This window comes from Rhineura floridana, chromosome 1 (genome assembly GCF_030035675.1).
Source record: "Rhineura floridana isolate rRhiFlo1 chromosome 1, rRhiFlo1.hap2, whole genome shotgun sequence".
NCBI classification, from domain to species: Eukaryota; Metazoa; Chordata; class Lepidosauria; order Squamata; family Rhineuridae; genus Rhineura; species Rhineura floridana.
Window position 1 is genome coordinate 107,533,438 of NC_084480.1, and position 14,295 is coordinate 107,547,732.

General features: G+C 44.9%; 1 protein-coding gene across 2 annotated transcripts in view; it reads left to right on the forward strand.

The window, feature by feature from the left end:
* The window catches only part of KANK1 (KN motif and ankyrin repeat domains 1), a 150,262-nt gene extending 144,419 nt beyond the window's left edge, over window positions 1-5,843 (forward strand). For both annotated transcript variants that reach the window (XM_061628847.1, XM_061628854.1), the window contains exons 11-12: window positions 4,065-4,163; window positions 4,767-5,843. In XM_061628847.1, the coding sequence (XP_061484831.1) occupies window positions 4,065-4,163; window positions 4,767-4,832 (165 nt within the window). In that variant the 3' untranslated portion in view covers window positions 4,833-5,843. The remainder of the gene's footprint in view (window positions 1-4,064; window positions 4,164-4,766) is intronic.
* Window positions 5,844-14,295: the final 8,452 nt, after the last annotated feature.

Sequence of the window (14,295 nt, forward strand, 5' to 3'; positions counted from 1 at the left end):
GGCTGCCCATCCACTACCGAGCCAGGTTGAGGTCCTTATATTAATTTACAAAGCCCTGAACAACTTAGGTCCAGGATATCTTAGGGACTGTCTGAACCCTTATATCCCAGCTCAATCACTGAAATAATCTGCCAGGAGCAGGTTTGGTCACTCCCGAGTTGGTGAAACTCATTTAACATTAACATGAAATGAAGCCTTTAGTGTCTTTGGCCCAGGTCTTTGGAATGTTCTGCCAACAGAGATTCAGCAGGTGCCTTCTATTTTCACTTTTAAATGCCTGCTGAAAACCTTTCTGTTCCACCAGGCTTATGCAGGCAGTTAAGATGTCTTTTCATCTTTTTGCAATAGTTGACCTTTTTTTAAATTGTATTTTTAATGTTTTTACTGTACAGTTCTTTGTTTTATTTTTAACTTGGAAACTGCTTTGATGTGTTTAAATAAAATAGTAGTAAATAAATAAATAAAGTTCTTATTCCTGAAACAAAATCACAAAATTGCTTGCGGTGTTCCTGTGGTAATAGTGTTCCCTTGTTAAGAAGGTTCGTGATAACTAAATTGCCTCATAAAACCAAAGCATAGACCTTTTCACTTTATTTATTTATTTATTTGTTGCATTTGTATACCGCCCCATAGCTGAAGCTCTCTGGGCGCTTGACAACAATTAAAAACATTAAAAATAAATATACAAATTTAAAAACACATTTTTAAAAAGCAATTTAAAAACACATGCTAAAATGCCTGGGAGAAGAGGAAAGTCTTTTCCTGGTGCCAAAAAGATAACAGTGTTGGCGCCAGGCGCACCTTGTCAATAAAATCATTCCATAGTTTGGGGACAACCACTGAGAAGGCCCTCTCCCTTGTTGCCAGCCTCCCAGCTTCCCTCCGAGTAGGCACCCGGAGGAGCACCTTGGATGTACAGGTGGCTTCATGTCAGGAGAGGCATTCCATCAGGTATTGTGGTCCTAAGCCATGTAAGGCTTTATAGGTTAAAACCAGCAGCTTGAATCGAGCTTGGAAACATACAGGCAGCCAATGCAAGTGGGCCAGAATCGGTTTTATATGTTTGAAGGGTCTGGTCCCTGTTACCAATCTGGCTGCTGCATTTTGCACAAGCTGCAGTTTCTGAACTGTCTTCTAACTTGGAGGTTACCAGAGCATGGACCACGGAAGCCAGGTTATCCCTGTCCGGATAGGGGCGTAGTTGGGCCACAACCGAAGATGGTAGAAGGCACTCCGTGCCACCGAGGCTACCTGAGCCTCAAGTGACAAAGATGTTTCTAGGAGAACCCCCAAGCTACGAACCTGCTCCTTCAGGGGGAGTGCAACCCCATCCAGGACAGGTTGGAAATCCATCATCCGGTCAGAAGAACCACCCACTAGCAGCATCTCAGTCTTGTCTGGTTTGAGCCTCAGTTTATTAGCCCTCATCCAGGCCATTGTTGCAGCCAGGCACCGGTTCAGCACATTGACAGCCTCACCTGAAGAAGATGAAAGAGCTGCGTGTCATCAGCATACTGATGGCAATGCACTCCAAAGCTCCGGATGACCGCACCCAATGGTTTCATGTAGATGTTGAACAGCATGGGGGACAGAACTAACCCCTGTGGAACCCTATACTGGAGAGTCCATGGTGCCCAGCACAGTTCCCCAAGCACCACCTTCTGGAGCTGATCCCCCAAGTAGGAGCAGAACCACCGCCATGCAGTCCCTTCCACTCCCAACTCAGCCAGTCTTCCCAGAAGGATACCATGGTCGATGGTATCGAAAGCCGCTTAGAGATCAAGGAGAATCAACAGAGTCACACTCCCCCTGTCTCTCTCCCAACAGGGGTCATCACACAGGGCGACTAAGACTGTTTCCGTGCCAAAACCAGGCCTGAAACGGATCCAGATAATCGGTCTCATCCAAGAGTGTCTGGAGCTGGCCTGCCACCACTCGTTCCAGGACTTTGCCCAGGAATGGAACATTTGCTACCGGCCTATAGTTATTAAGATTTTCTGGGTCCAGGGAGGGTCTCTTCAGGAGTGGTCTCACTACCGCCTCTTTCAGGCAGCCAGGGATCACCCCCTCTCCCAGAGAGCCATTAATTACTTCCCTGGCCCAGCCGGCTGTTCCATCCCTGCTAGCTTTTATTAGCCAAGAAGGGTAAGGATCCAGCACAGAAGTGGTTGCACGAACCTGTCCAAGCACCTTGTCAACGTCCTCAAGCTGTACCAACTGAAACTCATCCAAGAAATTGGGACAAAGCTGTGCTCTGGATACCTCGCTTGATTCACCTGGAGTCTTAAGTCCTGGAGGATACTAAAGATTTTATCCTGGAAGTGCCTAGCAAATTCATTACAGCGGGCCTCAGATAGTTCTACCATGTCCTTGGGGCCAGCGTGTAACAGCCCCCAGACAATTCTGAAGAGCTCCGCTGTGCGGCAGATTGATGATTTTATAGTGGCAGCAAAATACTGGTTTTTTTGCTGCCCTCACTGCCCCTAAATACAGCTTACCATAGGCACTTACCATTGTGTAATTGCATCCACCAGGAGTTCGTCTCCATCTGCACTCAAGCCGTCTCCTGTATTGTTTCATCACTCTCAGCTCTGGGGTATACCATGGAGCCATACGAGCTCTACGCAGGAGAGGGTGCTCAGGAGCAATCATGTCAACTCCCGGGTCATTTCTGTATTCCACAGTTCAACCAGGGTTTCGACAGGAGCGCCAGCCCTATCAGCCGCATAACTCCCCAGAGCCCTTTGGAAACCATCCGGATCCATTTGTCTCTGGTGGCGGACGAACTTAATAGGTCCCCCACCCTTGCAGAGGGGAAAAGCCGCTGTAAGTCTAAACTTCAGCAAGCAGTGATCTGTCCATGACAGAGGGACTGATGTAAGGCCCCCCACATTCAGATCATCAACGCCATGTCCAGTTGCAAAAAACAAGTCTAGAGTATGCCCTGCTACATGTGTCGCGCCAATGGCATATTGGGACAGTCCCATGGTTGTCATGGAGACCATGAAATCCTGAGCCGCCCCGGATAAGGTGGCCTCGGCATGGATGTTGACGTCCCCCAGAACCAACAGTCTGGGGGATCTCAACAGTACACCCGAGACCACTTCCGTCAGCTCAGCTAGGGAGTCTGTTGGGCAGCGGGGTGGGCAGTACACCAAGAGAATCCCCAGTCTGTCCCGCTGATGCAACACAAGGTGCAAACACTCCAGACCAGTAGTCACATGCACAGGGTGCTTGCAGAGGGAGATGGAGCTTCTATAGACCACAGCAATCCCCCCCTCCCCGACCCTCAGGTCTACCCTGATGCTGAACCGGGTACCCTGACGGACATAGCTGGGAGAGACTGACTCCTCCCTGCTCACCCACCCAGGTCTCAGTTATACATGTCAGATAGGCTGCGTCATCCACAATTAAATCATGAATGAGGGAGATCTTATTATACACCGATCTGGCATTTAGGAGCTGCATCCGGAGGCCTGAGAGGTGGCTGATAGGGCGACTAACAAACCTGCGGGTGTGGGGAGGACCGGAGCAAGGCACAGTCGTTAACTGCCTGGGCCGCGTTCCCCTTACCTGGCAAGTCCTCACAATGCCGTGTCTCCCTCTACCTGTCACTACACTAATGGCCCCCCCTCAAGTCTCCCCACTGGGCTCTGAGTCCTCTGCCCTAGGCACATGACTCAAGACCCGCAAAAAGCCAGACAATCTGCAAAGCAGGAGCCACCTCAACCAGCCAGCTTATGTATTCCCTCCAGGGAAGGGACAGGTGGATGATATCAGCAACAGCTGGCTGAGTACCTGGAGGCCTGGTCCTGCAAGGCGTGACACCTGCAGAGGAGAAGTCCAACAGGGAGAGGGAAGTGGTGGTAGCCGAGCAGCAGCAAGCAAGCAGGCAGGCCATGTTATGTTACATTGTTTAAAAAACAAAACACTGATTCTGTATTGTTTTGGCTGGCTGAATAACAGGACTTGCATTTCACTATCTTTCAAAATCGGAAGGTTATTGCATTTTTAAAAGATCTAAAGGGGACATATGCATATTATCTCTCTCTTCTTTTTTTTAGGATGGCAGCACAGCACTTTCAATAGCCCTTGAAGCAGGGCACAAGGATATAGCTGTTCTTCTCTATGCTCATGTCAACTTTTCCAAAACCCAGTCCCCTGTAAGTTACATGGTTGCATTCCACATATCATTATTGAGTTTATTTGGTCAGAGATGCTGAGACTTGTAGGTCTTAATTCAAGTCAGCCCCCACTCTCACAGTTTAGAAACTGACCAATAGTGATCTTGGTGTGTGCCCTCCACTTTCGACGTCTTCTTGCTGTTACTATAGCTGTCACTCTTCATTTCAGTATTTTTACTTGTGATAGCTGGAATTTATCTGCTATCTTTCCTGAAACAAGTTCCACTGACTTGTATGGAGAAAAGAAACACTGATGAGGAAGTGTGCCCATACCGACCCCACCGTGGATGCTCTTGTCTCCAGGGCAGAGGTTGCGTCGCTCTCCTTATTGCTGTAGAAATGCACCATTGTTCCTGACCCTTCTTTCCATCTGCCCACACTTCTGCTGCAATGGCTGCATTTAAAAAAATACTATGTCCTACAAGCACCTCTCATGAAAGCTATGATTTTTCACTGTTTCAGAATTACACTAAAGCTGGTGGAGCCAATACAAATATTCAACAACCTGAAAGGGTCAGTGGTTTTCTACAACAAACTTAATGATTTCCCATCTTTAATGGTCTTCTGCTTTTTCGTTTCCAGGGCACCCCGAGGCTTGGAAGAAAGCCATCTCCTGGTCCTACACATAGAGGCGCATTTGATTGCTAATGCAAATATATATGTAAACTGTAATGTCACCTCCCCTAAGCTGCTAGCGGTTACTGTTTTACAGTGACAGATATTGAATGTACTTTTCTTGTGCCTGAGCTCACCAGCAAACTGGAGGCAAATGCCTAGAGCTAAAAGACAGAGAAGTATCAAACAGGAAGAAAAATCAGGGCAGCATCCTTGTTAACAACATTACTTAGGATCAATATACATGGTATCACTAACAGGTGGGATCTGCTTCACATCACTCCCCATGGTCATGCATGCGTGCCTCTCATCGCACAGTTTGGGCATTTTATTGTTATAAAGAAGCAATTTACATGCAGCCTCCATGTGGTAACTGTACCCCTTTGAGTCTTTCTTTTGCTCACATTTTCAGCCTCTATGAAATGGCGTAAAGTCTTTGCCTTCTGTTACTTGCACACAGTTTTAAGCTATCTGTTCAGTTATGACTGCTTTCCCTTATGCATCCCTGGACAAAATCTTGTTGGCTATTTTTTTAAAAAAAGGTATGTTCTTTACAGATATTTATATTTGCTACTGTTGGAGTGGTTGGCAAGAACCCTTTTATTATAAATTTCATTCCAAAATTATTTGTGTGTTAATGCTTATTTTAATTTTTTTTTTAAATGGTAATTGATTTATGTTGTCAGCTCTTTGGAATGTCAGTCGATGGGTTGATGACTTATCAGCAGAAGACATGCCACAGGTTATTGCTGCCGATTTGTATAGCTTTTATATAAAAGATTTAAGTCAGTATTTTTGACCCTTTTTATTCCATTGTAATTAAAATAACACATTACACAATTGTTACTAGATTTTATTAACTGTTATATCTACATGATCCCAGAGATATGTTGGAAGATATGGTCATCTCTAGTGGAATCAAGGGTAGTTCTGGGCACATATATATGGAATGCTAATGTTCACTTCAGTCATACGCATTTAAATGTTTGAAGTGCCTTAGACTCTTGCCATATTTTCAAAATAAAATTTCTTTATGCTATTTTATATCTGTCTTTCATTGTGCTTTGTGGAATTATAAAAACAAGGATTTGGGACTACTACTACTTGCCTTTGCTTTTCACATGAATTAATCTGTAGCGCACTTATTATATATTAATTTCCCTTGAGGGCTGGAAACTTAAATGAAACAAGGTTCCGTATTCTAATAGGATGTTCCTTGAGAACTCTGTAGTGTTATAGAAAGAACTGGGTTTATTTAATTCCTAATTAAAAATAAAAGTTTGACTTTGCACTATCTTGAATTAGTTTTAACAGCCTGAATATATTTTCATTTAACCCATTAATTGTAATAGAATTGTGTGTCAATGCAAAAAAAAGCATAAAGGGAAGAAGAGGGACTGCTCTGGAAAGTAGGGCAGGGGGAAGAGGCAACGTACCAAAAGCAATACTCAAAAGTGATGATTGTCATATACAGATTGTTTGAAACACTTTGATTATTTACCAGTGTCGCTGAAGATTTATTTGATTTATATCCCGCCCTTCCTCCCAGTAGGTGGCCAGGGCGGCAAGATATAACTTACATAAAATATAACCATTAAAATGAATACAAAATACTGAAGCAAATCAATGCATTTGTCAACTGAGGGGTATCAAAAACAGTCATAAAATGATAATTTTAGCCAGAGTGATGTCATTTTGACTGTAATAGAACTGACTACACTTTTATCCAAAACTCTTTTAAGCAAATATTTTAATTACATGCCATTATTTGGTTGTTTTAAAAAATAATTGCAAAAAACCCAACCCTGAAACAATATACTCAGTACTAGGTTTCAAAAATACAAGACATTGGACACCAAGCCTATAGTTATGTCAGCGGAACAAGAGAGCCCAAAGGAGAGTATAAAACAGCCCCAAATACTGTCAGGCGTATTTGTAAGCTAGCTACTGTGTGACTTCCCAGATACTGCTTATATCTACTCTTATTTTTGGTTTGCTAAAGCATTCCACAACATTGACTGTAGTAAAGCTGCTATGGATATGCCACAACAGTTGTCAAAAACATTACTAACTTTGCCCTGAAGGCAATGGCAGAGAGCATGAAGAGCCACCTTCCACAATAGAAATACTTCCATGTAAGTATAATTCCATTCCATTTTATATACAAAAGAAAAACAACTGACTCTCCAACTAACAAAGAGAAGAGAAAAGTACCTGATCACAAGAATCTTCTATGTCTTAATCTGTAAACGCAATTCTGTAATCTTACTGCATGTTTACAGGGGAAGGCAAAGTGAATGCTGCAATTAAGTAGCAGAAAAGAAAAACATCTTCCAAGTAGAATCCTTGATGTGCCCTTGTCTAGTAAAGCAGCAAAAGATGTTTTCACAGAATGCCGTGAGAATCATTTGCTACAGGGATTGGCAAATTGTGGTCCTCTAGTTATAATCTCCCATCAGCCCCGGCCACCATGACTAATGGTTAAGAGGATTGTAGCAGTCCATAGTCAAGTAACATCTGAAGGGCCACATGTTCCTCACCCAATTTCCCAAATAGTAAGTCAGCAGGGTTAGTTGGTTGTCTATATACCCTGCCAAGTGATGGGATGCTTCAATACTTGATAAGAAACCTGAAGTAGTGGTAAGATTCTGCTAGCCATTTGGCAAGACAACAGACAGCTGTCTTACCAAAATGGTTGCATGCACACGGTAAATGGCTCTCTGTATCCATCCCACCGTAAGTAATTGTGCTTTAAGATTAGATCAATATCAGTCTAATGAGAATCTAATGCCAGTTCAGATTACTTGAAGGTATATCTTTCCTGATTACCCTCTAGCTAAACAGGTGCATGTGCACTATGATATGATGGAAAGCCTGCAAGTATTTGGAACAGGACCAGCTTTCTATTTTCTGTTTTACTGAGAAGAGTAGTTTTATTTAGAAGAGGTTTGTGGCCAGAAGCCACTTAGCTGAGCTTCCTGCCATAAGGAAATTGCTAATCACATAGTGGCCTCTTTGCTTATTTAGCATGGCAGCAATTTTCAAGCCCACTGATAATATAAAAAGCACAGTTATTGAAGATTATAATACAGAGAAATTACTTAACCAGATTTCCACCACACTGGAAGACTGCATAGTTATCAAATGTAAGTGATACAGCCCACTTGCTAAATAACTTCTAAAACTGAGGGACACACCCCACAGTTGTGGTCGGAAATATAGGAGAACTCTGTTAAAATGCAGGATATCTTACAATGTATCTGGAGCAAGTCACTTGGCTGTAAGCATATACAAAAGCTTTGGCACACACCCCTCTGATTTTGAAATAAAAAAAAATCTTTGAAGTTTTTGTTTCAATTTTGGTGGTTACTCTGGAAGTTCAAACAATAGAGGTACTGTTGGGGGCCTGAGCCCCAGGTCTTTTGTTGTAGGCCATAGATATCCTAATCCCTTGCTCCTATTTAAACACTTTTAAAAAAACTTTGGGCCAAGGGTCACATCAGCCCCCAGAGGGTTGGCCATGGATCATAGTAAAAGAGTAGGTGTGGCTGAAACATTATTTTATTTATTTATTATTTGATTTATATTCGGCCCTTCATCCCAGTAGAAGCCCAGGGCAGCAAGAGCAGGTTTGGCAAGAACTGCAGTCCTGAAGGTTGCCTTCCAAAATGAGACCTGTGGAAGAGGCGAGTTTTGTTTTTTTAATTGTCAAATTTGGGAGGACCACAAAAAATCTTCTGGTGTCAGAGCAGAGTGCCCATGAGAGCAATCAGTATTTTTTTTTTAAATGACAAAATAGGCACCAAAAAACCCTGTGGCATCAAAATCTCACAGTGGAGAACCCACATATGAAAAATTGGGAGGATGTTGGCCACCAAAAAACTTTTGGGGGTCCAGATACAGCTCTCAGAATACTCATATGTGGATATTAGGGTATCTTTGTGCATTGTAAAGCACAATCCTATGAGACCCCAGCCACCCACCATCTCAAGGAGGTATTATCTGTTGGTATTTTTATTGATTAGGATCTTTTTGATGATTTAAATGTTTTTATGATCAATGTATTTTTTTTATCAGCCTGTATCTTATGGAAGGAAGGGTAAGATATAAAAATGACAAATAAATAAATAAAATCTTAATTTCTCAGAGCCATTACATATAAAAACTAGCATACACAACTTGTCAAAGGCCTGTGCCCTTTTAAGTGCCTAGCAACACCTGTCAAGCAGCATATCAAAAGCCTGATCCAGCTATCCCCAACCTGGTGCCCTCCAGATATTTTAAACTACAACTTAGACCCAGGCCCTGCAGGAGAAAGAAAGCATCGCCCCAAGGGAAGGAGAGGCTGCTGCTGCTGTGCTGCTGCTACTGTGGGACCACCATCTCCACCACCCTTCCCTGAGGGACTTCTGCCTGGCAGGACCAGGCCCCAGGTACCCAGCCAGCCAGGACTGATTCTTACCACCTGTCCCTCTTTGGAGGGATACATAAGCCGGCTGGCTGAGGTGGCCTGGGAGACCCAGGCCCTGCAGGAGAAAGAAAGCATCGCCCAAGGGAAGGAGAGGCTGCTGCTGCTGTGCTGCTCCTTTCTTTTTCTTTTTTCTTTTTTTTTTACTTTTTTGTTGGTGTGTTGATGCAATTTGAGATGAATGGGTGCCTGATTATATGAATGTATGTCTGAGTGAGTGTGTATGTTTATATGCTGTATATATGGCTGTATATATAGCTGTTTTTATACGTTTAATTGTTGTATATTTTAGTTGTATTATGTGCTTCGGAGAGAGTTTTATCCATCAGGCGGGGAGACTTGAGGGGGCCCCAATTGCCGTAGTGACGGGCAAAGGAAGGTATGGCGCTGTGAGAAGGACGTGCCAGGTAAGGGGAACGCGGTCCAGACATGTTGTGGCTGTGCCTTGTTCCGGTCCTTCCCACACCCGCAAGGTCGTTGGTAGTCCTATCAGCCAACTCTCAGATCTCCAGTTGCTGTTATTAAATGCCAGATCGGTATATAATAAAACCTCCCTCGTCCACGATTTGATTGTGGATGAAGCAGCCGATCTGGCATGTATAACCGAGACCTGGGTGGGTGAGCAGGGAGGAGTTGGTCTCTCTCAGCTCTGCCCACCGGGGTACTTGGTTCAGCATCATGGTAGATCTGAGGGTCGGGGAGGTGGGGTTGCTGTCATCTATAAGAGTTCCATCTCACTCACCAAGCACCATGTTCATTCAGTTACTGGCCTGGAGTGTTTGCACCTTGTGCTGGGCCAGAGGGACAGGCTGGGAATCCTTTTGGTGTACCGCCCACCTTGCTGCCCAATGGCTTCCCTAACTGAGCTGGCGGAAGTGGTCTCGGATATATTGTTGAGGTCCCCCAGACTAATAGTACTGGGGGATTTCAACATTCATGCCGAGACCACTTTGTCTGGCGCGGCTCAGGACTTCATGGCTTCCATGACAGCCATGGGGCTGTCTCAATATGTTAGTGGTCCAACACATGTATCGGGGCACACTCTAGACCTTGTTTTTGCTACTGAGCATGGGGAAAGTGATCTGGATGTGGGGAGTTTTACAACACTCCCTTTGTCATGGACAGACCACTGCTTGCTGAAGTTTAGACTTTCAGTAACCTCTTCCCTCTGCAAGGGTGGGGGACTTATTAAAATGGTCCGCCCCCGGAGACTAATGGATCCTGAAGGTTTTCAAAGGGCTCTGGGGGATTTTCCGGCTGATAGGACTGGCGCTCCTGCTGAAGCCCTGGTCGCTCTGTGGAATACGGAGATGACCCGGGCTGTAAACACGATCGCTCCTGCACGCCCTCTCCTGTGTAGAGCTCATACAGCTCCATGGTATACTCCGGAGCTGAGAGCGATGAAGCAAGATAGGAGGAGGCTTGAGCGGAAATGGAGACGAACTCCCGACGGATACAATTATGCGCTGGTTAGTGCTTCGACTAAGCTCTATGTAGGAGCAGTGAAGGCAGCTAAAAAACATCATTTTGCTGCCACTATTAAATCATCTCTTTGTCGCCCAGCGGAGCTCTTTCGAGTTGTCCGGGGGCTTCTCCATTCAAACCCTCCGGACACGGTGGAATCATCGGAGGCCCGCTGTAATCAGTTTGCCGATCACTTCCAGAATAAGATCTCATGTATCCGCCAGGACCTAGACTCTCAAGTTATAGCAGTAGATCCTAGTGAGATGTCCGGAGCACAGTCTTGTCCTGTTTTGTTGGATGAGCTTCAGTTGGTTCAACTCGAGGACGTGGACAAGGTGCTTGGACAGGTACGTGCAACCACTTCGGTACTGGATCCTTGCCCCTCCTGGCTGATAAAAACTAGTAGGAATGGAACAGGTAGCTGGGCCAAGGAAGTGATAAATGCCTCTTTACGAGAGGGAGTGGTCCCGGGCTGTCTGAAAGAGGCAGTGGTGAGACCACTCCTGAAAAAGCCTTCCTTGGACCCAGACAATTTTAACAGCTACAGGCCAGTGGCGAATGTTCCATTCCTGGGCAAGGTCTTGGAACGGGTGGTTGCTGGCCAGCTCCAGGCGCTATTGGATGAAACTGATTATCTAGATCCATTTCAATCGGGTTTTAGGCCCGGTTTTGGCACTGAGACAGCCTTGGTCGCCCTGTACGATGACCTATGTCGGGAAAGAGACAGAGGGAGTGTAACTCTGTTGATTCTCCTTGATCTCTCAGCGGCTTTTGATACCATCGACCATGGTATCCTTCTGGAGAGGCTCGCGGAGTTGGGAGTTGGAGGCACTGCTTGGCAGTGGTTCCGCTCCTACTTGGCGGGTCGTCTCCAGAAGGTAGTGCTTGGGGAACATTGCTCGACACCGCGGGCTCTCCAATATGGGGTCCCGCAGGGGTCAGTTTTGTCCCCCCTGCTTTTTAATATCTACATGAAGCCGTTGGGAGAGGTCATCAGGAGTTTTGGAGTGCGTTGTCATCAGTATGCTGATGACACGCAGCTCTACTTCTCCTTTTCATCTTCTTCAGGTGAGGCTGTCGATTTGCTGAACCGTTGCCTGGCCTCGACAATGGACTGGATGAGAGTTAACAAACTGAAGCTCAGTCCAGACAAGACTGAGATGCTGTTGGTGGACGGGTTCTCTGATCGGATGGTGGATATATACCCTGTCCTGGACGGGGTTACACTCCCCCTAAAGGACCAGGTTCGTAGTCTGGGAGTCTTTTTAGACTCTTCCCTCTCACTTGAGGCTCAAGTAGCCTCGGTGGTTAGGAATGCGTTTTACCAACTTCGGTTGGTAGCCCAGCTACGTCCGTATTTGAGTAAAGAGGACCTTACATCAGTGGTACATGCTCTGGTAACCTCACGTTTGGATTACTGTAATGCGCTTTACGTAGGGCTACCTTTGAAGACAGTTCGGAAGCTACAACTAGTGCAAAATGCGGCGGCCAGATTGCTGACAAGGACCAAGCGGTCCGAGCATATAACACCTGTTCTGGCCAGCTTGCACTGGTTGCCAATATGTTTCTGGGCTAGATTCAAAGTGTTGGTATTAACCTATAAAGCCTTATACAGTGCGGGACCACGATACCTTGCGGAACGCCTCTTCCGATATGAACCGGCCCGTGCACTACGTTCTGCTACGAAGGCCCTCCTCCGGGTTCCAACTCACAGGGAGGCCCGGAGGGTGATGACAAGATCTAGGGCCTTCTCAGTGGTGGCCCCCGAACTATGGAACAGTCTCCCTGAGGAAGTACGCCTGGCGCCGACTCTGCTCTCCTTCCGGCGCCAGGTCAAAACCTTCCTATTCTCTGAAGCATTTTAAGTTACACTGATTTAATTTTAAAAATGTTTATTGTGTTGGATTGTTGCTTGTATTTTAGTATTGTTTGGTTATTTATTGTATTTTTATGCTGTTTTATGTTCACCGCCCAGAGAGCTATTGCTAGTCGGGCGGTATATAAATTTAATAAATAATAATAATAATAATAAATAATAATAACTCCCACTGGACATGCTGGCTGGAATGATGGGAGTTGTATTTCAAAATATCTGGAGTTTTACCAGGCTGGTCCATCTTGGCATTCTACAGTAGTAATTAGTAGTACTACTAATCCTTGGTAGTAATTTACGGTGCAATCCAAATCTCGGCCACTGCCTGGCAGAACTTAAGAAAGGGGTGAGGGCTACCACCACATGCAGTCCAGCACTCGCTGGCTGTGGTGAAGGGGGGAGAAGCACACCAATCACTGTGCTGGCCTGGAGCTGTCACAACAGTCAGGCCCACATTGGGCCTGATGCCTTCATGTTAGGGTTGTGAGGCTGGCTCTACCTGCACATTTGGTGGGTGGAAGGGGGAGCTTTGCAATGGTGGCCTGACACTGGCATCACTCTGTAGGTGGAGCAGCACTGGGGCGGAGGGACATCTCTGTCCAGTCCATCCCAGCTCAGCGCAGAGGGGGTTTGGGCTGCAGTGTTAGTGATCCTTCAGTTCTTGACAAACGATCAACACTTAAATCAGAGTGGACAGTAAAACCATCAACTGTTGCCTTTGCATCTGTCATTCCACATATTAATATTTTATTATTTATTTTATTTATTTAGTATTTGATTTATATCCCACCCTTCCTCCCAGAAGGAGCCCAGGGTAGCAAACAAAAGCACTAGAAACACTTTTAAAATGTAAATGGACTGCCTTCAAGTCGATTCCGACTTATGGGCGACCCTACGAATAGGGTTTTCGTGGTAAGTGGTATTCAGAGGTGGCTTACCATTGCCTTCCTCTGAGGCTGAGAGGCAGTGACCGGCCCAAGGTCACCCAGTGAGCTTCATGACTGTGTGGGGATTCAAACCCTGGTCTCCCAGGTTGTAGTCCAACACTCTTACCACTACGCCATTTTAAAACATCATAAAAACAGACTTCAAAATACATTACAACAAAACATCTTTAAAAACATGTTTTTAAAAGCCTTTAAGAAATCTTTTTTTAAAAAAGGTTAAAAACATTTTGTTTTTGTTTTTAAAAAAGGTTTAAAAACATTAAAAAGCAATTCCAACACAGACACAGACTGGGATAGGTCTCAACTTAAAAGGCTTGTTGAAAGAGGAAGGTCTTCAAAAGGCGCTGTAAAGATAACAGAGATGGCGCCTGTCTAATATTTAAAGGGAGGGAGTTCCACAGGGTAGGTGCCGCCACACTAAAGGTCTGTTTCCTATGTTGTGCAGAACGAACCTCCTGATAAGATGGTATCTGCAGGAGGCCCTCACATGCACAGCGCAGTGATCGGCTGGGTATGTAAAGGATAAGACGGTCTTGGCTGGTGTTTGTTACCTGTGAATTGCTACACCAAGTATATAAGTATACATAAAAGAGATAACTGCTATCCATCTTTCTTATAATGTGTGGGACAATATAGTACAATATATTAATAACAAGTTAAATAATAAGTCAAAATGTTTAGCTATCCAAATTATTCACCAGATGTTTTAATGCAAAATCCTGCATGTACTGAATTGCCAGTGTC